Here is a 27488-nt window from a genome sequence, read left to right on the forward strand (position 1 = left end):
TTGTACATATTTAAAATTATTTATTAAAATGGCAAAAAAAGAGATGATAAATCGGCATGTACATGATTAATATTTTACATATTATGATTCTGCATAGAAAGAAAAAAAAAACAGAAGAATATGTCCAGCAGTAATTATAAATTTTTATTCAGCAAGTTCTAGTCGTTGAAATTTATCTACATCATAAAAACCAGCTTTAACAACTCTGCCTCCAAAATAACGTCCATTCAAATCAACCACAGCTGCAATAANTTATAGTAAAATAATAAAATTCAAGTTTTTAATATTCTATGTAAAAAATTAGCAGTTTTCAAAGAATAATAAAAGTTGTTTTTTTCCTCTCAAAAATACGGTTAACGTTTTATGGATTTTTTCCATTCTCTCCTGATTTTTTTCAAATTTTTGAGTTAAAAGCACATTTTTTACCAACTCTGCATCTATTCATTATTAATCTATTGTAACATTACACTTAATTAACGGTATACAATAAAGGTCCTGTAACTAATTAAGTGTAAGAGGCCAAACAATGGTATACAATAAAGGCCCTGTAACTAAATAAGTGTAAGAGGCCAAACAACGGTTTTATTTTTCGGGCCTGTAATTCCGCCTCTTCCTGAAATGCCTCAAAACAAACGATAAAGGACCCTATTGTACTGGCCTTTTGCCGTTACCCTACCTAGAATGCCAGCTTACGGCCTTACGTTTGCCGTGAGGTGTGTGCTTACTGGGATGTATTTTATTAACGATTGAAAATTTGAACAAGATATAGGGAGAGTGTGATCTAATAGTAAGAATTGGAAGGAAAAAAAATTTTAATGAGCTGTAATTATACATTTAAGTACTTGTTGGTATCTTTCAAAATTTTAACACAGCCTCTTACAAAAGGAAAAAAGTTTCAAATGAATTGTGGCGCAAAAATACATAAAAAAAATCTTACAATGGCAACAAATGACATTAAATTCAGATACTAGGTGTTTCGAACAAAATGCAAATTTTTTAAAAATGTCCCTGAAATATTTCTAGAAACTTAAGGGTACTTTTCAAATTAATATAATTTTTACTGCTACAACATACATACTGCTACAACATATAGAACAGATGGTGAAATAAACCAAGTGTAACATTAAAAAAATTAATAAAACTAAAAATTTATTTTAAAAAAATAAAAGTTTTCTTAAAATGTTGTGACTGGTGCTCAATTTAACTGGTTAAAATTTTAATAAAAGGACACTCTCCGGAAAATTACAAAATAAGGTGACAATAGCAGCTACCAGGTATTTATAATCAGATGCCTAAAACATAGTAACATCGATTTACTAATGTTCTATACATTAAATCATTCTATTATTTTCAAATATGATGCCATCACTGATCTAATTAAGCTGTTTTATACTAATTTTATCCCCCCCTGAAAAATAACGAAAATTGATTGTTATTCAAAATTAAGAAAAATATGAAAAGAAAATTTTTTATGTGTGTTAAGATTCAACGAAATTAAAATATCTATATAATGTATTTGTATTTTTAAAAAGAAACTGCAAGAAATTGTACATATTTAAAATTATTTATTAAAATGGCAAAAAAAGAGATGATAAATCGGCATGTACATGATTAATATTTTACATATTATGATTCTGCATAGAAAGAAAAAAAAAACAGAAGAATATGTCCAGCAGTAATTATAAATTTTTATTCAGCAAGTTCTAGTCGTTGAAATTTATCTACATCATAAAAACCAGCTTTAACAACTCTGCCTCCAAAATAACGTCCATTCAAATCAACAACAGCTGCAATAAATAACAGCTATTAATGATTAATAATAATACAATGTTCGTACAGCTACAATAAATAACAGCCATTAATAATAACTGTTGATTAATAATAATGCAATGTTCGTACGAATAGGCATAAAAAGATACAAAAAATTATTAAAAATTTATAACTCAATCCATTGTGTACTTTTTTTCTTCAAAGGATGATTATGTCACTTGGTGGTAGGGTTTTGTGTATTAGTAATATATCCCATAATACAAAAAAAAATAATAATAATTCTGAAGAAAAAGTTTTCAAATAAGGAAAAACACATTTTTTTTTTATCTTGCAATAAATAGTGGTTAGGGCAAACATAAATTTCAATACAGAAACTCATTATTGATTTGATTCATAATCAATAATGATTTGGAACTCATTATAAATTTTGAGCTTTCTGTTGTCATAAAAAAGTGCATTTTTTTAAAAATATTTAATGATTTATCCAGTAATTACATGTAATGCACCAATAATTGTTGCATATCAACCATTAATGATTTAACATAGTTACGGAGATGCATAACGGGAAAAAATTGGTTGAAAAGCTCTAAACCTGCACATGATAATTATGATTAAACCAATAATTATAAATAAATGTACTACTAAAAATCAAGCACGAAAATATTGCATTCTAATATTCAGAAAATATACAAAAAATGCTTGGAAAGTTCTAAACCTATCAATGGTGTATTCTATTGTAGAAAAAATAAAACAGTTGGGAGATATACTTCAAGATGAGGCTTAACCCTTCCACGCCGATTGTCACCTGTACGTGCCAGCAAAAAACACACTCACTTCCCGGCCGACACGCCGGTGTGTAAGTCTGTTTTTTCGTTAACCACCAGCTGTCACCCATTAGTGCCAGTGTCCTGGAGCGTTTTAAAAAATAAAATTTTTGCCTGAAGATAGCATTGTATGTCCATATGGTTTCAGATACATGTAGATTTGACCTTCTACTCAAGATGAAAGTACATTCACGTGGTTTTTAGGGGAAGGAGGGGAGGGGGGAATGTTTTATGAGGGCTCTTTAAATTAGCACGTGATATTTATTTACAGTAAGTAAGGGAGTTTTTTTTATCTCTCGCTACTTTCGATTTTCGGATTAGTTTTTAGTGGATAATTAGATCTTGTAGGCTTGAATTTTTTTTCTTTTTACCGTTAGAATGTCGAAGCGTCGAAAATTTTTAACTGAGCTGGAAATAGAGGAAATTATGCAAAATATTTAAACTTATTAATATTTATATTACATTTAAACAAGAAATAACTTAAGTAAATAAAGTATCCATAGAAATATATATAAAGCATATGTCACTTAAATACTCTACAGAACAATATTAAACAACGCGCTGATATTTCGGTAATTTCATGGAATTAGGCTTAACATCGAAAAACCCTCCGGCCCTGGGGAGACACACGCTAGAGAGACTGCCGGCCTCAGCGGTAAGCGCGCTTTCGCGCTTTGCGTCGCGAAAGGGTTAANAAAGTATGAAATTTTTCATCTATTATGTACTTTAATTGACTTGTCTAGTTATTCCATGAAATACTATGAAATAACTGAATTCAATGCATTGAATGAATTATATTTATCCTACATATTGGGAGTACAAATTAGTTCGGTCTGTTTTCAAAAGATAGCTCTGGCTGTTATGAATGTTTCATAGTGACAGCTGGTTTCGGTGGTTTCAGAGAGGTTAGACATCTGTCAATGATATTCAGTTTATATCGCTTTGAGTTTCATACAAAAACCCTATTTTTTACTTTGTTGAATATGTCAAATTTTGTAGTAGCTAAGCAGCATTTGCGGGAGGTTTCATGTTTCTGCTTTAATTGGAAGAAAAGTGCAGCTGAAGCACATCGAATTCTAGTAGAAGTCTATGATGACAATGGTCAAACAGATAAATCACATAAGGAATGGTTTCGACGTTTTAAGAATGGTGTTGTAAACTATGAGCTGCTACAACCTAGCGATTACATTACAGGCGATCGGTATAGGCTACATTTGATTTGTTTGAGCATTGCATTACGAGAAAAACAGCCGAAATACGAGCAAAGACATAGTTATTCTTCTGCATGATAAAGGTCGGCCTCATGCCTCACCTGTCGTATTCAACGGACATTGCTCCTTCTGATTACTGGTTGTTCCGACAGATGCAGCATGATTAGGCAAGTTAACAGTTCACTTCTTTCGCAGAAATCGAAAATTGGCTCCTAACTTGGATTGCCTCAAAAGACGAGACATTTTTTTTTAGATGAAATTCGAAAATAACCTGAGAGGTGGGAAAAAGTAGCAGCCAGCAATGGACAATACTTTGATTAATCTGTTCATTCATTTTGTTCTAAAATAAATGCATTTTTGACCACAAAAAACTAATCTGTACTCCCAATACTTCAAAAGATATTGCTAAGTAGAATATATGGCACTCTGTATGAGTTTACTCAATAGCAAATTATTTTAAGGGCAATATCAATATGCTTTATTCATTCATACATAAAATTGTTCTTCTAGCTATAGAATAATTTATGCCCTGTTTGTGAAATTATACAATAGGAGATACTATTAAAAAATTTATTTTTTATTTTATAGTTGTAAACATAACTATAAACTTTATTAAAGGAAATACAATATTATTATGCTTTATTTCTTTATTAATGTTATTATTTTGTATGATATTGCAGAGCTTGTGAGTGATAAAAAATTCAATAGACTACATTGATTATATGTATAATTTTGCAACAACGCAGTGAATAAATATATAGCTTGTTAATTATGCTCATAATAAAAAAAATTTAAGTATTTCTTTTAAAAATGTGGTAAAAAACTCAGAGTAAAACAAAAAAATTTAGTCTAAAAAAGATTATACCTATAATTTTACAATTGTGTAGTGAATAAATATAAAGCTTGATAATGATGTATTTAATAAAGTTTTTTTTAACGATATGTTAAAAAACTCGAAGTAAAACAAAAAATTTAGTATAAAAAAGAATATATATATAATTTTACAGCTGTGCAGTGAATAAATATAACGCTTGTTAATATAATAAAAAACTTTAAGTATATTTTTTAATATATGTTAGAATAAACAGAGTAAAACAAAAAAAATTAGTGCAAAAAAGATTAATGTAACATTAAAGTATTGCAAAATATACCTTTAATAGCAGATTCCAACCGCTTAAATTCTATAAATATTCTCACGGATTCTTCTTCGGGGACATTCCCACCAGGTATTTCAAAGATTACACATTTAATTACTTCACCATATTTACCACATTCTTCTTTAGTCTCTGGCTCTAATTCTTCATCCACTTCTCCAGGACCAACCATGTTCTTAAATTGAAATAAAAAAATAAGATAATGGAACTCAAAAATTTGTTGCATTGAAGCTTGGCCTAATCTCTCAACAAGGATAGATAACATTAAAAATCCCTTTTAAAAAAGAATATAAAAGTAGAAAAATAGAATTCATTGAAAAATAGTTAATATCTATTAATGGGAAACTTTTACCTATCCAGTGACTTTAAAATGAAAACTTTTAAGATCATTTCTCTGAGAAACAACTGAATCAATTTTTTTTTTAAAAAAAAAATCTTTATGTTTTTCAACTTTTTGTTCCTTTATTCTCAGCTTTTTTTTCTTTCTTTTTTCTTTTATAAGAAAATTGGATTTTCGAAACCAAAATGAAAAATCTACCAGTGACTTCACACAAAAATCAAAGTCAACAATGAAGCTATTTGAAAGAAAAAAAAGCTGTCATAAAATGTGTACCTAACGAGAGAAACGAGGGTTTGTATGGCTTTGGACACAATGCTAAACTCATCATCTTTTTTTTTTTAATAAGAAAATTGGATTTCTGAAACCAAAATGAGAAAACTACCAGTGACTTTACATGAAAATGAAAGTCAACAATGAAGTTCTAAAAAAAAATCTGTATTAAAATGTGTACCTAACGAGAGAAACGAGGGTTTATAAGGCTTTGGACACTTTGGAGCTAAACCCATTATCTTTTTGTTTTTATTTTATAAGAAAATTGAATTTTTGAAATCAATGTGAAAAATCTATCAGTGACATTACATGAAAATTAAAATTAACAATAAAGCTTTTTTTTTTAAAAATCTGTAATAAAATGTGGACTTAACGAGAGAAACGAGGGTTTGCAAGGTTTTGGACACAATGCTAAACCTTTAAGTTTTACCATTCTCTGCAAATTTGTCTAAACCTATTTTGTCTACTATCTAACATTCTATTATCCATGCTAGCAAAAAACAGTTAACCTGAATTTAAGCACTATTAAAACACCAAGAAATTTAAACTGCAATGCAGAATTAAAAATTTATCAATTTAACTACCATTAAAATATTTTAAAAAGAAAATTTCTATTAAAAATAGCTTGTGTGAACCTTTTAGTCTTTAACTGTTCAAAACAAGATAGTGTAGAGTAATTTTATGCATAAAATACTAAACAGTTAAGAGTTTAGGAAAATGGAAAAAACTGTAACAGGGAAAAAAAATTATCAATTTCATTAGTATTAAAATATTTTAAAAAGATAATTTATATCAAAAATAGCCATTGTGAACACTTTGGTTCTAAACTGTTCAAAACTAGATATTGTAGAGTAATTTTATGCATAAAATACTAAACAGTTAAGAGTTTAGGAAAATGGAAAAAACTGTAACAGGGAAAAAATTATCAATTTAATTACTATTAAAATATTTTTAAAAGATAATTTCTATCAAAAATAGCTTTTGTGAACACTTTGGTTTTAAACTGTTCAAAACTAGATATTGTAGAGTAATTTTATGCATAAAATATTAAACAGTTAAGAGTTTAGGAAAATGGAGAAAAAAACTATAACAGGGAAAAAAGTTAAGTAAAAAAAATACAAATCAAATTATCATTTCAAATTGGGAATCTGGCCTTTAAAACTCATATTTTTAAAAAAATTTATAATAATAATATATTTATATATATAACAACTTTTAATTATTCAAAATTATTATGAGCTGAAAATTTTTAATTTTAACAAGTTTATTTAAATTTATTGAACTATTCTATTTCTATGTAATTATACATTTCATATATAAATGCAATTACTGTGGAATTTAAGTTGATAGACTAATATTTAAGATTAAATATTGGTAAAAATTATAGTTAATTGATAGATTAGTACAATAGATACATGGTTATAATATTTGGAGTAATAAGTATTCTAACTATTTCTGAATAATGGGTTTTTGGAAACAGACTGACTGAGCATTAGGTATGTTATATTTTAAATTACTTAGGAAATGTAGAATTTAATTTTTTTCCTGTTTGAAAAAAAATCTATTCTAGTTCACTTACTCTTAAAAGAACAACTTTCGATGGACATTTCATTATTTCAGTTATTGAATCAACTTGCGAGCCTGAAGCTGGAGAATTAATTGAGGGGGGTGGAAGAGGGGCTGGGGCTTGGAACTCTGGTGGAGATGGAGGTTGAGCATCTGACACTGTAAAAGATTCAAATTACTTTATTAGCAATAACAAACAAGCATACGATAATCAATCAAAAAAAATATGGCAACTGTTTTATGAATGATTTTAATCTATAGCTGCCAACATGGATAGGAAAAAATCCAGTAGATTTTAAAAAATAATATAAATTTCATGAAAATTGTTGCATATTTACTAAATATTTAACACATAGGGGATTTTAGGGATTTTTAATAGTCATCAAAATAAAAAAAAACTACAATATTTTCCAATTATGATTACCATTAAACATATTGAAATGATATGCATTATGTTTACTCATAATTTCTAATATTAAAAGGCATTTAATTCATCAAAGATAAGTAAAAGATTTTTTTAAATTATTTAAAAGGAGAGTTCTGAATAAATATAAACTGAACATTTTAGAATGAAAAAAGTTTTGAACTAATTTCTATAAATGAGGTTTGCTTCATTATGTATTAGTCATACCTATTTAAATATTTTAGCAAGCAGGCAATAATCTGTACAGTAATTCTATTTCAATGGGGATTTTTAAAAGAAATTTACTAAAATGTTGGGGAATTTTCTAAAATATACAAAAATTAGGAGAATTTTAATTAAACCAGTAAACCAGGAAAAACTGGCAAAATCCAGTAGTCTTCTGGAAAATCCAGTAGAGTTGGCAGCTATGTTAATCACATAAATTTTTATTTTGATGATAAGAAAGCTCATAAAATGCTCACTCTTCCAAAACTTAATATGTATTATGTAGTAAAAAATTAAGCTGTAATTCCTAAAAATCGTAAAAAGCAGCAAAAAAAATTTTATATCAATGAGCAAAAAAATTAACAGACTTCCCTAAATAACTTTTTATCTAATGATCGGATCTTCACTTTCTAGGTTAACCTCAAATACGCTAATTGATTAGTGCAGATGATATTTTAAATTGTGACATCAGGCACGAAAACCTACTTTCACTGAATAGATATACATTTTTTTAAACACAATCGGAATTCTAACCTCCAAAGTATAGGGGGTAAATGGAATCTAGGAAATAAGGTCTCAATAGTTTGATCAAGAGAGCGTTCCAAAGTTTAGGTTGCTTAATGTTAATATTATTTTTCGCATATTTTGCCATGTCTCAAAAAATTAAGAAAACTGAAAAAAATTTTACCACAAAATTTTTTATTTAAAGATAATTTATTGCAAAAAAAATAACTTTTAGCACATTTTTATTTATTTAATAATAGTAAAAAAAATTGAATGGCATGTAGGGTATACAATATTTTTATATTATTTTAAAGAATGTAATTTTAAATGGCAAAATACAAAATTTGAGTGTCAGTTATATAGTTATATAGTTCTAGTTATATAGTTAATCAGTTATATAGTTCTTGAGAAATTGAATTTTAAAAACGCTGTATTTTTAAATTTCGATCAAAAGTTACTCAGATAAGATCAAAAGTTATTTAGAGTGATTCACTTTTCGGTTTTTTTTTTTTTTTNTGTAACTAGGATTATTATAATTCCTCATCAGCTTGTATTTGTACTGTTTACATGAAAGTAAAACCCGAATCAACTTAATGTAAATCATGATGTACCGTTTGTAACAAAATTGGAATACGTGCTTAACAAATCACCTTGCCTGAAATTGAGATATGTGGTTTGAAAATTGAGTCAAAACAAATATCCATGTTTGATTCATTAATCCTATGAATATAAATCAAAATGGGTGATTCATAAATCAAATCAATATGAATCATAATATGTGATCCACAAATATTGCTTTAAAAGGTAATTTTCATTTAAAACTTCTTTCAATTCTTTCAATTAGAGGGAAAATTGCAGACATGAATATGTTAAAATGAAAAAGAAAAAAAACATAAATAAAAAGTAAAATTACAACAACCACAAAGGACATTTTTTTTGGATTAAAATAAATAGAATTTATAAACACTTTTGTATTGTACAAACAAAAATTTTTTAAGTCAGAATAAAATTCACTGAATTAAATTCTTTCATTATTAAATGATCCTTTGGTAAATAATTTTTGTAATTGAACATGATATTGATTACCATATTGACTAAAAAGAAAAGAGATAAAAATTTGAATACTAAAAATAAAACTAAAAACAAAATTTTTGCAAGCATATTGTTGAAACAATTTTAACCATTGCGGGGATAGTAGATATCGACAATGTCAATCTTCATTTATGAAAAAGTTCCCCCAACATAGAATCGAGTTAACATGTCTTAAATACTAGTCAACTGAAATTGTAATTTTGTAGTGGTAGATACACTACAGTACTCCCCCACCGGAATTTTATCTGTAATGGAATTCAATGAATAAGCTACCGATTGTTGATTCACTGCTGTTTTGTGAAAAGCCAAGAGAGCTGTATTAAGATCACCATACTTTTTTAATGCTGATCGTGAGAGCTGTATTAAGTTCACTGTCATGGTCGCCTTTAGAAGTTGAGTGAATGCGTTGTACAACAACGCGAAGAGGTGGATAATGTCGCAGTCACAAGTAGCAGGTCAACTGTTCAATGTGGATTATCAATCGAAGTAGGCGTGTTCAGATCTAAGCAGGCATTACTGTCAAGATAGGCGTGTTCATATTGAAGTGGGAGTTTCTGTCAAGGTAGGAATGTTCACATCACGTCCGGGTCACCAAAGTGGGGAGAGTAGATATCAATAATGTCAACCTTCATCTATGAAAAGGTACCTTGACATAGAATCGAGTTAATATGTCTTATATACTAGGGAATTGGAATTGTATTTTTGTAGTGGTAGATACACTATAATCATTTTGTTCATTTAGAGGCTATTCTCCATAATTTGAGAATTAAAAGTCTAATCAAAAAAGTGATTGGGACAGAGAAAACTATGATTTTTGAGGGGAAATGTATTTTTGTAACTGTATTGTAAATAAATTGTTTGCACCAATAAATATGTATACATGCAACAACAATGCATAAAATTTCATTTAAGTGATATAAAATATTTTAATCAGATCAAAAGTTACATAAATAAAATGTTATCAATGCTTAAAAAGTTACCTCATGTAAATATTAGTGTAATATGAATTAAATAAAACTTCCAAAGAAATTCTGAATGGCATTAAATTTTATGATCTGGACAACCATTTCTAAATATCAAACAGATTTTAACACATACCTGCCAACATTGGAGAAATAAAATAATGGAGATTTTACTAGTGACATTTTTTAGCCTATGATTAGAGTTTTAAAACATGCATAAACATGTAAGTCAAAAAGAATCTAAATCTAAAGATTTTTTTTAAACCATTATTTATAATTCCTCAAAATATTAGCACTCAACATCAGTACTGACAATAGCACCATCTTGAGGAATAAGAGAAGTATTTTTGAAATCAGTGGATATTTTATTGCTTTAAAATTATAATTAAAAAATATGTTCTTTTGTATACTTCTCCATTTTTAATAACACTAAACCATAAGCTGTCCTACAACCTTTCTTTTTGGTTGGAAACATTTTATAACACTTTAGCAAATCTATCATAGACACTTGATATAAAATTGTATATGAATTATTATATGATTTCTGCAACAAAAACAATTCAATCTGTAAAAGAATATAAATAAGAAATAATTGCTGGATAATTACTTTTAGCAATATCTTTTTCATGGATGATTTTTCCACCTCTTTTACTGGTTTTCTCTACTTGTAAGGCTTGACTCATCCCCTGTTCTTTTTTTCCTAAACCTTGACCTTCTTTAAAGCCATATTTAGCCATAATTCTAGCAGCCACAGAACTCCTAGAAAGAAAATTTGAGTATAGGCATTAAAAATTATTAACAATAAAAAAAGCTACAAATTATTTCATTTAAATTAAGAAATGTTTTATAAAGGCATTTTCAACAAATAAATAAAAATTTAATTACAAAGATTTTTTAGGACTTATACTATTTATTGTTTTAAAATGCTTATCAAGTTTTTGAGTTACTATATCATTTTCAAGCTACTATATCATTGAGCTACTATACCATTTTAGTTTTTGAGCAACTATATCATTTCAGTTTTTGAGCTATTATATCATTTTAGTTTTTGAGGTACTCCTACTGTGAGCAACTAACCAGAAGTACTAAAAATTTCTTTAAAAAAATTCTTACTTTCGGTTTGTAACTTACAAATTTATATAACTAGTAAATATGAAATCAATTTATTGCAATCTGCCAAAATTGTACTAATAGCTTACAATCCATGGTTCGGCGATCATTGCTTTGATCTCATTTGAATAAAACTTGAAATCATTATTATAATTATTTCTATATTCTATTATTGTCAAATTAGTTTTATATAAAACTTTACATAAGAAGTATAAAGTTTGTTGATAAAATATTATTTTTCAAAATTAAAAAAAAAGTAGACATTATAAAAATTTAAATTCCACAAACAAATTATTTAAAAATACCAAAACAGAACTTGCAGTTTTTAAAATTCATGGCATTGACAAAACATTCTGCATTTAAAATTCCACAAAAAAATTTTTTTTAAGAGAATAGGGCGTTTTTACAAATATTAGAAATATTAAAATATATTTGCACATTTTTTAAGAAATTAGAATGAGCATGCACATTTTACACGACTAGCAAAATGCAAAATAATTTGTTTGAAAAAAGTATTTCTAATTTTAATGAAAAATAATATTGCACAGTAAAATTGTCAGAAATTTTTAAGTAATCAATTCTACCGCCAGCATACTTTTTTAGAAAACATCTTATAATTCTTAACTTCTGTTTTGGAAGAAAATATGATAAAACAATTACTTTTTTGGTTTATAAATTGCTTTCTACTTATACTTAATATTTTGCCTGTAATTTAAAAAATAATTTTCAATATCCCTAACATTATAAAGTAAAGCAATTTTCTAACTGGCTGTAGTTAGTCAAAATATGGTTTCCACTAAATAACTGTCCAAGGTAAAATACCGAGAAATGATACACCAGCAGCGGATAAAATTTTATACAGGGTGCGTTGCCAAATTTTTCAACAAAAAATAAGCACCCTGAGTACTTTTTAAGCAATGAAAAATATTTTAAAGCATTGTATACATTAACAAAATGCAAAAACTTTACATGATCATGATAAAATAACTAGTTTCTGACAAAGAAATATTTTCTTAATTATGTTAGTCACCATAAAGAGATCAAGAGATTTCTCGATTCAATTTCAGAGGAAGTTTCCTGAAAAAATTATTACAGCCAAGTTATTACATATAAGTTTTCCTGTAAATTATTACAGCCACAAAACTACTTGAACTTGGCTGACTATAGAAATAAAACTACAGAATAGAAATCTTTGTTTTTCTTTTTATTTGTACAAATCATGAATCTAGATAAAACTATAATGTGTTAATTATTTATCTTCCGAAATAATTTAACTAATACTGTTTTATTTTATAATGACTTTACGTTTTCCATCAAAATTTGCATAAATTGAATCTGGGGTATTAAATTTTTCAGAATGAAGCCTTTCCTAACCATTTTGGTTAATTGAAAGTTTACTGTTGCATTATCAAATTAAAACCAAACAAATTTCAAGGAAAGCATACATATTATCATATATATTTCAAATCAACAGTTAGAAACAAATTAAATTACAGATAAGAAATATCAAGGGTCAAGTCAATTTAAAAAAATTCTTCTTACCCAGACTGAAATGGGATGGAAGGTATCGACGCAGGTTCCCTTTTTTCAGCTGTTTCCAATAAGGAGGGGGGCGGTGCAATTGCTGCACCAGCATTTGGAACTGAAAAGTGTTTTAAAATATTAAAGTAACTTATATCAACAGAGTACAACGTGTGATCATAATGCCATGGTTACAACAACAACTTCAGACATTTTATTTTCTATAAAAATCAAATGAAATATTATTGTCCCTACAGTAAAAAATATAAATGAGTTAAAAACACATAAATGTAAGTCAACTTTTCTTAAATTGTGCAAAATTGTGTTAAAGTTGCTTTCAAGTTATAAAAAATCTCTAAAACAGTACTTCTATTACACCTATTTTGTTTCTGAATTTTAACAAGAGTGAAACAAGATGTTGGGTAAGAAATCGTAAAAAAAAAAAGTTACTTTTCTGATGGACTAGAAAGAGTTAATATGTACTAGTCCACAAACAATATCACTGGTCCACTCAAAATTTAACATTAAATAAATTTACACAATGCACAAAAATAAAAATGAAACACTGAAAAAAACATTAACAATAAAAATGAAAAACATTAAAAAACGAGCCTCCAAAATGTAGTAGATTTTTCAATGAAACCATTTATAATTTAAAGCGAAACAAATCTTATCCGCAGGTGTTCTTTTCAAATACTATCATATCCCTCAAAGGTGTAGCATGAGGCAGGCACATATTTTATGCTTGAAAATTGTTCCTCTATTTTCAATTTTATATATCCATTTATATATAAACAGTTATAAAAAAAATAAATATGCATATATACATATAACTTAAAATAAACGAACAGTTTTCTAAAAATAAAAAGTGCGCCTCCCTTATTTTAAATCAAAAGCAATAACAATTGATATTCTAAAATTGAAAAAAAGTACCCCTGCGAGGACGATCATCTTCATATTCTTCCTCAGGTGGTGGTCTTTCCAGCTCCCTATTATTTCTATCGTAATCTCGATTTCGATCATATCTATCTCTTCTGTTGTATCTTAAATAGAGACAAAAATAATTACTTTTATAACATTGATGAATTGAACCTTAGAATTAAGATACTTGATAATTTTTGTTTAGACCATCTACATATATACATTTATGACAGTACAATTTACAGCTTAGGGGTCAAAAGTAGACCTCAATGGATTATGTTTATAAAGATAATAGAGCTTTATGGTAGTCTTTTAATGTACCTGCCAAGATTGGAGAAATAAAATAACGGAGATTTTACTAGCGACATTTTTTTATGTTATGAGTAAAGTTCTGATATATCATGCATAATCATGAAAATCAAAAAGAGAAATTCAAAATTGGAAATAATATAAGCACTTACATTCAGCGAAGTAAAAAATATGTATATAAATCGTAATCTAAAGAAGATTTTTTTAAAACCATTATTTATAATTACATAAACTATTTTATTTTATAACCCTCGTTGAACAGCCGACTCAATTTAGGGTTGCAACTACTAGTGTTCAACTCTGTAGCCTTGTAATTTAGAATTAAATCCAAAAGACAAGGGAACTCCTGAATCAAGTATTGGGAGAAATTTGCAGTCGTGGAAGACTTTTTGATGGAACTAACTCGCATTTCCATTACATGGAGAGAGAAACCTCTCACAGCAACCGTCAGGCAAATCGTTCTAACTCATGATCCATCTACCTCTGAGAATATTTTACGTCAGCACTGCGGTCGGTGCGAGCCGGATTCAGAATTCGTAACAACCAGTCATAGCAGGGATTCGAATTCGGCTCACCTCAATAGAAGGAAAAAGCTTTATCCCCTGAGCCATCACTTAACATACTGCAATAGCACCATCTGCTGAAGAATAAGAGAAGTATTTTTGCCATTAGCAAATATTTTATCACCAATTTTTTTTCTTTTAATTTCTTCAACAAATACTGAGAAATTTGAAAATATGCGGGTAAACAGGAGATAGTTGTAAAATACAGGTGTCTTCGCTAAAAAACAAGAGACTTGGCAGGCATGTTTTCAAATATCCAGAAATATCCTAAAAAAATAGTCAACCTTTTCTTTACAATCCACTTTCATATGTATACCGTTAGTAATATTGCAAATTACAATGAACATTATTTAAAACTAACAAATCAGTCTTAATTGCTAACAAAATTGGCGAGAGGAAATAAGTAATAAAAAATTTTTTACCTATCGTTTCTTCTAGGCTTTTCCTCGTAATCTCCTCGAACATAATCACGATCCCTTTCCCTGTCTCGATCTCTATCTCTATCACGATCCCTATCTCGATCTCTGTCTCTATTGTCACGTTCTCGTTCTCGATTACTCTTCCTATCTCTTTCACTTCTGTCTCGCATTATTCTTTCGTAGTCGTTGGGCCAAAGTGGTTCATATTCTTGTCTGATGTCCCACTCTCCTCCAAGTAAAGTTGTATTTCCTTTACTTTCCTGAAATAAACAGTACACCAGAATAAAAATTATTAATAAAACTTTAAAAAGAAAAAAGCAAAGAAAAAAATACTATATAATTAAAAAATGCAATTAAAGTAATAAATTTGTCAACAGCAAACATTTTTACTAACATTGTTCACACGGTACAGTCTAGTATAGGAAAAGGAAAAGCTTTCAAAGGATTAAGTAAATAATTTATATTAGTGATTTGTTAATAGTACAGTTATAATTAATAAACAAGTAATATAAAAAAATTTGAAGTCAATTCCTACTTAGGTCAACAAAGAAAAATTTTAATTTAGTTACTTTTTATTAAATAATTACAATTTTTTCTCCCATATAAAACTAAAATTAATTAATTACAATTAATTAATTAATTAATATTTGAAAAAAACTGTATTAACATCAAGTGCTATCCTCTACAAGTTAAAGAAAATGTATTTATTTGAACTCGAGTGGAAGAATAAAAAGTATTTTATTGAAGATTGAAAATTTGAACAAGATATAGGGAGAGAGTGAACTATCAAGATATATCAAGATACATCAGATACTGTTCCCTATACTATCAAGATATAGGGAGAGTAGGAACTGAAAAATATGTTTATTAGAAATTTAGAGCACACTTTCATTTATTATCAATCTTTGCTTTCTATGTTAGATTAGTTACCTGGAGCTGGAATTCTATCTAATGCTTTGCAACAAAACATGATAATTACAATATGAGGGTATCATCAAAAATTAAACACATCTCACAAATTAATTTACCATTTCTTTTAAATAACAAACCATTGCATTTTTTAAACAAAATTTGCAATAATAAGAGACAACAATTGGTTCAAAATTTTTAATTATTAGGTATTCCAAAGCGTAATCTTTAATACAGGGTAAAATTAATTGTACTGCAAAATTAGGGGGCAGATTTCTAAATCACCAGAACTTGCTCCAAAAAAAAAAAAAAAAAAAATTCTCCTAGGACTTTGATAGTTTTAAGACATATGTAGCAGTTTTGAGCACTTTCTCTGTGTTAGGAGGTTAGCACAGGCAAAATCAATATGGATAATGGTAGCAACAGACTGAGCATTTGTACACAGGATCCCTCCCCGTGGCAGAATCAATGCGACATTGTCGCAGAACGTTGCCAAGTTCTTGCAGAAGGATCTTTTCTTTGAGAAATAAAAATTTTTGCTTTTCTTTACTGCAGAAATTTTCAAAAGATTTTATCTTTTCTTCAAAATTACATTCAAAAGATGACATTCTTGCGCATCGGAGTAGAAAGAGAAAAAAATGCTTCTGATTTTTCTATTCTCATTTGAAAATAATGAATTAAAAAATTTAGTTTTCTTTTCTGTAGAAAATTTCGTTCTATTTTTTCATGCAGTTATTAATACTGATTTCTACATAGCTTTTTAAATCCGATATTATTTATTACAACAACTAAATCTCAAAATGAAAACACCTATTACGTGATTTCGCTGTCGATCTTTTTTTGCTCAGTAGTTGCTGCTACATATTTCGCGTTTTTTTTTCTTTTTTTTTTAATGTGATGGTGAATTACAAAATGTGAAAAAGGAAATAATTAGTGTGTTATCTAAAAGGGAAATAATAAATGTGTTATCTTTCTACGGAATTTAGTACTAGTGTTTTTTCCTATTACAAAATGTGAGAATATCGCCCATATTAGAATTAAAAAAATACCGCACATTCAATTAAAAAAATATATTTTATTTGATTCAATTTTTTTTATTTATTTTAAGTTAATGTTTCTATTACTTTAAATTAGTACAGTGGGTGATCGGTTAACGAACATAATCCGTTCCAGGACTTTGTTCGCTATCCAAATTGTTCGCTAACCGATCATCGATTCACCATAGACTTCTATGTGAAATTGATTAATTCGTTCTGGAGACCCTAAAAATTAAATTTTAAAAAATGTATGATTTCTTAGTAAGTTTTTTAAAAAATAATACATATATATAGTCTTGCATATTAATCAGTCCTTTTCATTTTTTGTTTATGGGGCATTGAAGAACATGTCCAATGTCGATTGCTTTTCTCTCTTATTCAGGATTTTAGGAAAGTAATTAATAGCATTGTCGTTGTAAAGATCCCCAACCCTACTGACATCAGCTTGGCTTGTGTGCCTTTCTAAGACCATTGCTCTGACATCCTCCCACTTTTTCAAAAAATCTTTAATGGCAGATGTCGTCATTGGTCCTCTTTTGTCTTCCTCTTGTTCAGAAGGAGACACATTTCGCTGTGTTTCTTGGTGTTCTTCATTCAAAATTTCCTGGAGTTCTTCTGTCGTTAGTTCATCTTCATGTCCCATTATGAGCTCTTCTATGTCATCCTCGTCACCTCCACTTCCAGATCTCTAGCAGTTGTCAAAATTTCATCCATAATTTCAGGGGTGTCTCCCTGATCACCTCCGTCTCCTTGAACGAAGGATGGACACAGCTTCCGCCAAGCAGAAATCAACTGTCGCTGTGTGACTTCTGACCACGCCTTTTGAATGATACGAATAGCTTCAAGAATGTCAAATTTTTCTTTCCTAAACTTTTTTGAAGTCATTGTTGAGGAGAATTGGCTTGCTTCAAAACACCGACGAAACAGCGCGCGAGTGTACAATTTCTTGAAAGCCGCAATAACCTCCTGATCCATCGGCTGAATCAGCGAAGTCGTATTCGGAGGTAAAAACTGAACTGTCAGCCAGGGAAAGTCTGTCAACAAATTATCTTCAAGATCCTTTGGATGTCCTGGTGCATTGCCCAATAGCAGCAGTGCTTTCAACGGCAAATCATTGGTATCAAGGTAGTCCCTGATGCTAGGGGCACAAACTAGCCATTCCTTGAAAAGATACTGTGTGACCCATGCCCTCTGATTCGATCCCCACATTACTGTCAGTTTGCTCTTAGTTATGGAATTTTTTTGAATGCTCTGGGATTCTCAGAGTGCTAAACGAGAAGTGGTTTAACTTCATATCACCACTAGCGTTAGCTCCCAAAAGTAACGTCAATTGGTCTTTCATAGGTTTATGCCCAGGAACACTTTTCTCATCTTTCGTGATGTAGGTACAATTCGGCATGCGCTTCCAAAACAAACCAGTTTCATCACAATTAAATATTTGTTGTGGACGATACCCTTCTGTTTCAATGAATTCTTGAAATTTGAGACAGTACTTCTCAGCTGCTTCTTTATCTGCACTAGCAGACTCACCATGCATTAATACATGTTTAATTCCAGACCTTCTTTTAAACTTTGTAAACCAGCCAGTGGTAGCCTTGAATTCTAACTCCTCGGATGACGAACCTGGAGTTTGTTCTTTCAATTTCTCACAAATTTCTCTAGCCTTCTCTTGAATGATAGGCATACTAGTTACATCTCGTTTCATTTCCCGTTCATTTATCCAAACTAAAAGCAACCTTTCCATTTTATCATGGATGGCACTTCTTTGCTTCGCAGATGTGATTTTCGTTACTCCTTCATTCTCCATAATTCAAGTTTCATTTAGTAATTATCAATACTAAGCATGCTTTAAACATTTCTCCTTTCAGTGATCTTATTTTGTATGCAAAATGATAACAAATGTTTAATATTAATTTTTCTTCAGGCCGAGAAGTGTTCGTTAGAATTCGTTTTGTTCATTATCCGAATATGTGTTCGTTGTCCGAACTCAAAAAATCTTTTTTGAAAGTGTTCGTTATCCGAACACAAAAAACTTTCGTGAAAGTGTTCGTTAACCGATCTGTTCGTTAACCAATCACCCACTGTAATATGTATATCTGTTATTTTTAAATAACTTGCAGAAAGATATTAGTATTAGAGAGGTATGTCACAGAAAGCCCGAAAAAATTTTGCCACAGGGGGACCCCTTTACTTCAAAGTATAGTACTTATTAGAAAAAAAGATTATTATTTTTCAATGGTGATACAAAGTACTTTTTTGATTCTATTTACAAATTGGTAAAGATAAAGTAATTAAAGCTTTCGAAACTTATTATTCAAATTTATTTTATCAGGCCCATTTTTCTAGTTGTCCTAATAGTCACATGATTTTCATAAATTATATCAATAACAAATACTTCTGAAAATACTACTAAATATTTTATAAGATTTTGCATATTATACAGACTTAACATTTATAATTCAAAGTTAAACAATTAAGAACTTCGAAATTTATAATTCAGATATTTTTTATGTACTTTATTTTAGTTGTTCAACTAATTGTCAGATAGTTTTCATAAATTACTGCTTTAATCTTTGAAATTGTTTGCAAATATTTCATATGATCTAATATTCATTACAGACTTTGATACTTAACAATTATGATTCCAAGTTACATATTTATGGTCTGCATCCAAACTAGCCTTTTTGCAAAGACTGGGAAACAAATTTAAACTCTCGGACTTACTTTTGGCCCAAGACCCAATATGGGTGAGTGTATTTCTTCTGAATCATCTCTTCTGGACTTTAAATCAACAACTGGAGGCAGAACGGTCCCACCTTTTTTCATTTGTTCTTTCTGAAATAGATAATGCAGGAAAATTCAGTTAAATAGAGAAGTAAGAACTTTAAATTAACATCAGCTAATAGATAATAAAGGAAAACTCGGTTACATTGAGAAGTAAGAACTTTAAATTAACATCAACTAATACACTAGTGTGCAAAAGTTTTTGGTCAACACGTGAAAGGCATTTCAACCTTTCTATGCGGTTTCATTTCTTTTTTTTTGTAGAGATAATTTCTGTTTTATTTAGTCAAGCCAACATAGATATTGCATTTGATTTCAGAATTTTTACTTTTCTTGCAATTTAATGGAAAATGTAATCTTCTACGGATTAAATTTAAATCTTTGCACTCAGTTCAGTTGAATATTTCTTTTTTTTTTTATATAATTCGAGTCTTGTAAAAACTAATTCTTCAAAAATAAATGCCAATATTAAATTAAAGTTAAAATCATGATTTCCGTAAATAAATATGCAAAGCTTATGCTTATTTGTTAAAATTGTATCTTTCAATTTTATTTTTATCCAATTCTTAGATGTCAGAAAATCGCTTCAGGAAAAACAAATACCCGACTGATATGAAAATTGCATTTAAATTAAAGTGACTTTCAAAGCGCTAATTTTGCTTTCTGGTTGATAAGCATATCAAAACTGTTTAGGAATAAAATTATACATTATTTATTGCATATCCAATTAACCTTTTGCACGCAATTATAATCTTTTGCTATGATCTTATAATCCTTTGCACGCAAGTGTAGATAATAAAGGAAAATTCGGCTAGATTGAGAAGTAAGAACTTTAAATTAACATTAACTAAATTATTAGAACGAGATCACTATACATGAAAAATAATTTTAAAATAAGCCAGACAATGTACAAGATAAAACACAAAACCCCATGTCTTAAACACAAATGGAACATAACAACCATTTCTGTTACATAGAGGTGCATAGTTTGTCTATGGTAAAAACTCACCCCCCCCCTCCGCCACAAAGTCTGAGGTCGTCTGCTAATATGAAAACAAAAATCGCACATTTCAGGGAGGGTAGCTTCTCTTCACTCTAGGACTAACACAATAGACCAAAGAAAAGCCCTTTCTCTGACCGACCTGAGCGAAAACTTATTCTAAAGATTAACCCCCACCCCTACTTGAAATAATTATACCTTGTCACCATAGTCACTGCCACTGGTCCAGATAATGGCTAGGGGAGTTCTTATTTTAGACAAACTATACCTTCATTAGGGCCAAAACAAAACAATAAAAAAGAAGAAGAAAAGAAATTACATAGAAACAATAACATAAAGAAGGGGGATTTTAATCATCTAAGAGAATATAGAGACACAAATCGTTAGTAACATAGCTGGTAAGAGATAGAACTTTAGAATTAATTGTTATCAGAAGTTTAATAAATAGATGCATTAGAGTTATGATGGCTGTGGGAATAGAGCATTCACCTTCCAATGTGGTGAACCAGGTTCGAATCTCAGCAATGGCTGGTCGATACGAATTCCACACCCGGCTCGCATTGACCACAGTGCTGACGTAAAATATCCTCAGTGGTTGACGAATCATGGGTTAGAGTCCCCTTGCCAACAAGCTAACCCTGAGAGGTTTTGCGATTTTCCTCTCCATGTAATGCAGATGAGGGTTAGTTCCATCAAAAAGTCCTTCCAATACTAGGAGTTCCCTTGTCTTCTGGATTAGGTCCAAAATTACAAGGTTACGGAGTTGAACATTAGCAGTCTTAAACTCAAAAAATTGGGTCGGCTGTTCAGAGACAGTTATAAAATAAAATAGATGTATTAAGCAATAAAAATTGATGGAATATAAATGTTGAGACTGTTTTTACCTTTGCTTGGGTCAATGCTGCTTTCTTGAGTTGCAATTGAGACTGTAATAACTTAATACCAGAAGACCATCCAACTAAAATTGCATAGTTAGAATAAGCAGATGAAACACAAGCATGAAAATATGTTCACACAAAATGCATAGGAGTTGTGCCCTTATGCATTAAAATCTAAACCTACAATTTCAATTTTTTATTCTCAAATTAAGAATATTTTATAAAAATAATAAAACAGTTTAACTACTGAGATGTTTATCCTTAAAAGCAATTTTGAAAATTTTAAACAAATAAGATAAGAGTGCATAACCTGCAGCACCACAGTCGGCCCACAGACTGTTGATGTGCGACTCGCAAAAACTTCTGGCCACACACAAAAAAAGAATTTTTTCGAAAATATACAAAAAATGTGGTTTTTTAATGCGCCCGATTTAAACCAATTCAACTGTAAATATATGTTGTATCGTGATCGCTTTTTCCATGGTTATTGTAATAAAATTCTACATGGTTTTAAAAAATCCAATATTTTTAATACAATACTACAATTTGCGAATTTCAGTAATCACTTTTTTTTGACAGGCTATATTTTTGCGGTTTTCATTGGAAATCCAAGTGATTGTTCGATAGGTTTCTTTTTGGCATTTATAACTACCAATTTCCATGTGGTTTTGAAAACTTTGGTACATTTATCATGACATTCCCACTCGTGAGTTATGAATCGCTTTATCGATCACATTTAATCAATCACTTTTTGATGTGCTTTATTTGTGCCGATTTGATACTAAATCTGAATGATTGTTTCTTGCTTAAAAGGCAGTTATTGCTACACTTTTACATGTGATTTTGAAAATCCCATATTTTTACAACACGTAATCACTTTTTGAGGCAACTTCTTTTTGCTAATTTTTATCGTGAATCCAAGTTATTTTTCAAAAAAAATTTTTTTACAGTTTTTGTGATTTTTTCCTCCATGGTTTAAAAAACTTTGATTTTTTATTAAGGCATGCGAATTTTAAATCACGCATGTAAATAATTACTTACTGACGTGCTTTATTCCTGCAGATTTCATCAGAAATGTAAACCTTTTTATTTTTTGGAAATTACCGATATTTCTCAACAATTTTGTCACTTAAAATCATGCAGTTAAATAATCACTTTTTGATACTATTTATTTGTGCATATTTTATTATAAATAAGTTAACTTTTTCGTCCTTTTTTTCTGCAGTTAACGCCATGCATGTGTTGGTGGTATTTAGAATCCAGATATTTTAATTCACAGTATTCAACCTGAAAATTTTGGAACTGAAGGAAAACATGAATTATTTGTAATTTTTTTTTTTTTCAAAAGTTTTTGTAGCTTAGGTGATTTTTTTAAGAAAAAAACTATAAAAGAAGTGTTTGCTATTTAAAATTTCTAACAATTAAAGAAATAGAAATAACATCTGAAGTATAATACCAAATAAATAGTGAATCTTATTTGTACTCTAATGGTTTTTGTTTTAATTTTTGCTTAAACCCTACAAATTTTCTTTAATTAAAATATGTATGCATTTGTTTTACACTTTCGTGCTGTGAGCATAACTATTTTTTTTTTTAAATTTATATATTTTCTCCCAGTATATATATATATATATATATATATTCCTTCCATAAAAAAAAAATTAGTGCTTAGACTACTAACGTTTGAACGAAAATTATCAGATTCTGCAACTAAACTAAATATGTGTATATAGCAGAACAAAATATGTGTGCAGCCGTTCATTGATCAACCTGACGTGCAAGCGACCTTTCGCTAAAAAGGTCGTGTATCCCTAAAATAAGATCAACATCTTTCAAGTTTTAAATAATATTTTTATGAACAATAATAATTGTTTCTATAATTATTGAATCATTCAGAGATTGAAGGTCAAACCATGTTTTCACAAAAATAAAAATTTTACATTTGTATGAATAATTAAAACTTGATGAATAATATGAATATAAATAATAGACTTGAAGAATTGTATGATTATAAATAATAGCCTAGTTTATAACAAATAACATATAATTAGTACCAAGATCATTTTTAGGATCTCTCTGAACCTTCTCTTTAGAATCCAATCCAAGTCCATCATAGAGAGACATTATTCTAACAAATAAAGAAATGATTATAATAATGATTATTTATGAATAATGATTAAGTAATCAAACAAATGTACAGGGTATCTGCTACATTTTAGATTTTCAAATTTTTGATTTTCCATGACTAAATCCAAGAATTTTTCGTGACTTATAAAGTTACTATTTTCCCTGACAAAAACTACAACAATACATTTAAAAAAGCATTATAACAACATTTATTGAAATTATAGGTAAAACTAAAACTGTTATACTTTGCATCTTTACATTTATAGATTTTAAATCTCAAAAACAGAGTAAAGAAAGAGTTGAAGCAATAAAATAGCTGAAAAAATACAAAAGCAAAGATTTTTTTTTTCCTTTTTCCTGTAAAATTATGTTCTAAAGATACTTTTCTTGTTCATCAGAGAGGAAAGAAATGCTCATAATTTTTCTGTTCTCATTTCGGAATAAAAAATATTCATCAATGACTGGCTTGCTTCATCTAGAATTTTAAATTGATAAAAAAATAATAATAATAATAACAAAAATTCTGAAATCACAGAAATTTAAAAGATAATTCGCTCTAAAAATTATGTTTTTTCTTACATTTTTTGAAAGAACACCATAATTTTTAAAGAACATGATAAAACATTTTATATTTTAATAAAATATGACTGTGAATGGGGATTTTATTACAAATTCAGGTATTCGGAACACCATGAAATTGGGGGAGGGGGTGTAAATTCCATTTTGAAAATTAAATTTTTTAGCGACCTAAATCCATGATTTTTTTTAAAAAATAGTTAAAATCATGACATTTCATGACAAATTTTGTTCAATACCCAAATTCATGACTTTCTAGGTGCGCAGATACCCTGAATTTAAAAGGTTTTACACAGAAAAAAATTTATTAAACTAATCCTATGGATAGTTAAAAGTGAATAATAACTAGTGCCAAGAAAACTATTATTTTCAGAAATATTAAACATCAATTTACACTACAAAGAAAAGAAAATCGTCATAGATAATAGGTGATGGCAATATGAGAGAATTCAAGAATAGCAGATCCAATTTTAACAATTTTCAAAAAACATATATAAACACATTTATTCCAGATTTATTCAATTTTTAAACTTTGAAATTAAAAGCTTTGCAGACAAATAAAGAAAATATATTGTCATAAAAATATGCTTATCTCTTTCTCCTGCCTTCGTTATTTGCTTTTCGAGAAGTTGTCTATTTGCAGTATACTAAAAATGACTCAAGTAAGAACAGGTTTTAATTAACCCAGAGTTTATAAAGTCATTATTGTATCTGACTCTGCATGGCACGACATGGTAAAGAGAAAAATCTCATTTTCGAAAAGGGATTTTAAGCACTTTTTAAAAACACCCAATGAAAAAAGCACCTTTAGAGGCTTTTAAAAAACGAAAATCAAAAATAAGCACCTTCAAGCACTTTTTAAAAATGCTAAACAAAATTGCATTGATAATAAATGCATAATATTTTTACTGTCTCCCAAAACAGAGTTGCATTTTATTAACTTTCTTAATTTTTTTAGCACTCAACCAATTTCAGAAGCATCATAACAAATAAAAATGTAAAACTTATAAATTAAAGATATCTTTCTTTTGCCACTTGGAATATGAATACAATGCAACTAAACTTTTTATATTATTTTCTAAATGGAAAGATTTCTGAATGGGTACCGGCCAGGGTTGGAGTTTTTGCCGGCAAAAAGGGGTTTTTGCCAGGACAGTGGCAAAAACCAGGTAAAAACCGGCAAAAACTGGTAAAAACCGGCAAAAACCAAATTATCTAAATTGCTGATTAAATAATTACAAAATACTTTAAACAAATTTAAATCAATCATAAGGAATAATAATTTTGATACATTACATGAAAAAATTATTTTTAACATATTAATAATTAATATAAGGGTAATAATTTTTAAAAGATTGAAAGTTTTTGATCTCTTTTCATTTTAGAATCCTAAAATAAATGTTTTTTTTTACAAATAAATAAATATTATTATTTTTATAATATTATTATTTATTATAAAAAATTTTATTTATTATTTGTACAATAATTAACTACACATGTTGATAGATATTTTATGCTTTAAATTATAGTTATATTAATTTAAAATAAGTTCATTTCACTTGAAAAAAGGGAATAATCACAAATTTTCCAATCAATAATGTTTTAAACTACTAAAATGATATATTATTACATTATCATTCAATTATGGAATAATAATTTTGTTAATTTTTTTGTAATTATTTATATTCATAGTATATATTTCAATTTTGTATCAAAAATGTGTTTTTGTCCTCTCATCATGGAAAATATAGGTTTTTGCCACTTTTTGCCAATTTGCTTGGTAAAAACCTGTTTTTGCCAGGACGGTTTTTACCGGTATTTACCATGGTTTTTTCCACCTGCGGCAAAATCTTGCCAACCCTGGTACCGGCTACAAAATAATTGGCGGGTTCAGTGACATCCAGGTATTGACGCATAAGAAACATTAAAAAAAATCAAAAACCTGAAGGAATAACTCATAGACAACACCTGGCAAACATCTACATATTTCTTTTAATTTTTGGAAGTTTAAATACCCTTTGGCAATTGTATTTGGCACACACACACAAGAACCAAAACGGAAATACGAGTTCCCTCCTAAGTTAGTAATATACATTTTTTTAGAAATGATGAATATTATTTCTCAACAAAAAAAAAGATTGAAGGTTATGATCATCAAAATTCAGTTCTTATAAACATCTGCATTTTTATAACAGTGCAATTGATATTTTTTTTTCTGTTGAATTAAACATAGATATTTGAAGTTTATACCAAAATCATTCAATAATTTCTCCAAGAAAAGAGAAAAGCACCACCAGGTTTCGCCAAGAGCTGATCAAGCAGTTCTGTAGAAGCGAGGTTTTGTGATTTTATTGCTTTATTATCACCACAATTTAGAAGCAGTGGTAAATGTTCAGACCCTGCAAAAAATTAAACAATTTTATGCCAAAGAAAATGCATGATCATAGGAAAAACAAGTAAGCATAGATAGTAAGATGACTTTCACAAATTTTATTAAAAAGAAGATTGGGCAAAATGAGTTACGAATTGAAGTATGCACGAATACATGCTTTTGTTCAAGTTAAAATCTTTAATTGCTGTATAACACAAATGTATTAGAATTAACATAATTTTCTAACAAACCTCCGAACAATATACTGAACAGCTATGATGTCCATAAAGATAAAACAAGGAACTCATATAAAAGAAAAAAAAATTTTATATTGATGATAACTGCCTATAAATGTTGAACAACAAATTTTAAGCAATTACAAAAAATACATTTTGAGAACAACAGAGATAATATAAATTTACACTGTTTACCGATTCTGCCTCAACTTCAGCCATATCAACAATACGCTTCCGGCAGCTTAAGTTTGTAGTTTCATTACTGATAACTGCTTAAAAAGCCTGTTAAATATTCGATTTAAATCAAATTGCAAGGGAACTATTTGAGGAGTTATGCTAAAAAAGAATGCTTAAAATATTGTTTAGCTCTGCAAGTGATATTTATGATATTTTCAGTTATTTTAAT

The 27488-nt window shown here is 28.7% G+C and overlaps 1 protein-coding gene across 6 annotated transcripts; it reads right to left on the reverse strand.

The window, feature by feature from the left end:
- On the reverse strand, positions 1-27446 carry LOC107456348 (splicing factor 45). Of its 6 annotated transcripts, none has more exons than XM_043053676.2 (12): positions 27278-27414; positions 26726-26874; positions 23827-23900; positions 21779-21852; positions 19835-19945; positions 15168-15424; positions 13886-13995; positions 12974-13073; positions 10929-11080; positions 7149-7294; positions 4957-5134; positions 1-242 (listed from the first exon to the last, which is right to left on the reverse strand). In XM_043053676.2, exons 3-12 carry the CDS (start codon positions 23894-23896, stop codon positions 145-147), a joined length of 1296 nt encoding a protein of 431 aa, XP_042909610.1. In that variant the 5' UTR covers positions 23897-23900; positions 26726-26874; positions 27278-27414; the 3' UTR covers positions 1-144. The 6 variants fall into 6 exon arrangements, with proteins under 6 accessions (XP_042909610.1, XP_071039105.1, XP_071039106.1 ...); XM_071183004.1 differs by having other exon boundaries at positions 27098-27321; XM_071183005.1 differs by having other exon boundaries at positions 27269-27319.
- Positions 27447-27488: the final 42 nt, after the last annotated feature.

This window comes from Parasteatoda tepidariorum, chromosome 7 (assembly GCF_043381705.1).
Source record: "Parasteatoda tepidariorum isolate YZ-2023 chromosome 7, CAS_Ptep_4.0, whole genome shotgun sequence".
Taxonomy (NCBI): Eukaryota; Metazoa; Arthropoda; class Arachnida; order Araneae; family Theridiidae; genus Parasteatoda; species Parasteatoda tepidariorum.

What these genes read in the sequence shown, in the direction of transcription:
- LOC107456348 (XM_043053676.2), bottom strand. Translation starts at nt 23,896, where the DNA reads ATGTCTCTCTATGATGGACTTGGATTGGATTCTAAAGAGAAGGTTCAG. An exon ending in AGATCCTAAAAATGATCTTG is followed by an intron (nt 21,853 to 23,826) that starts GTACTAATTATA and finishes ATGCAATTTTAG; the next exon opens with TTGGATGGTCTTCTGGTATT. An exon ending in TATTGGGTCTTGGGCCAAAA is followed by an intron (nt 15,425 to 19,834) that starts GTAAGTCCGAGA and finishes TGTTTATTTCAG; the next exon opens with GAAAGTAAAGGAAATACAAC.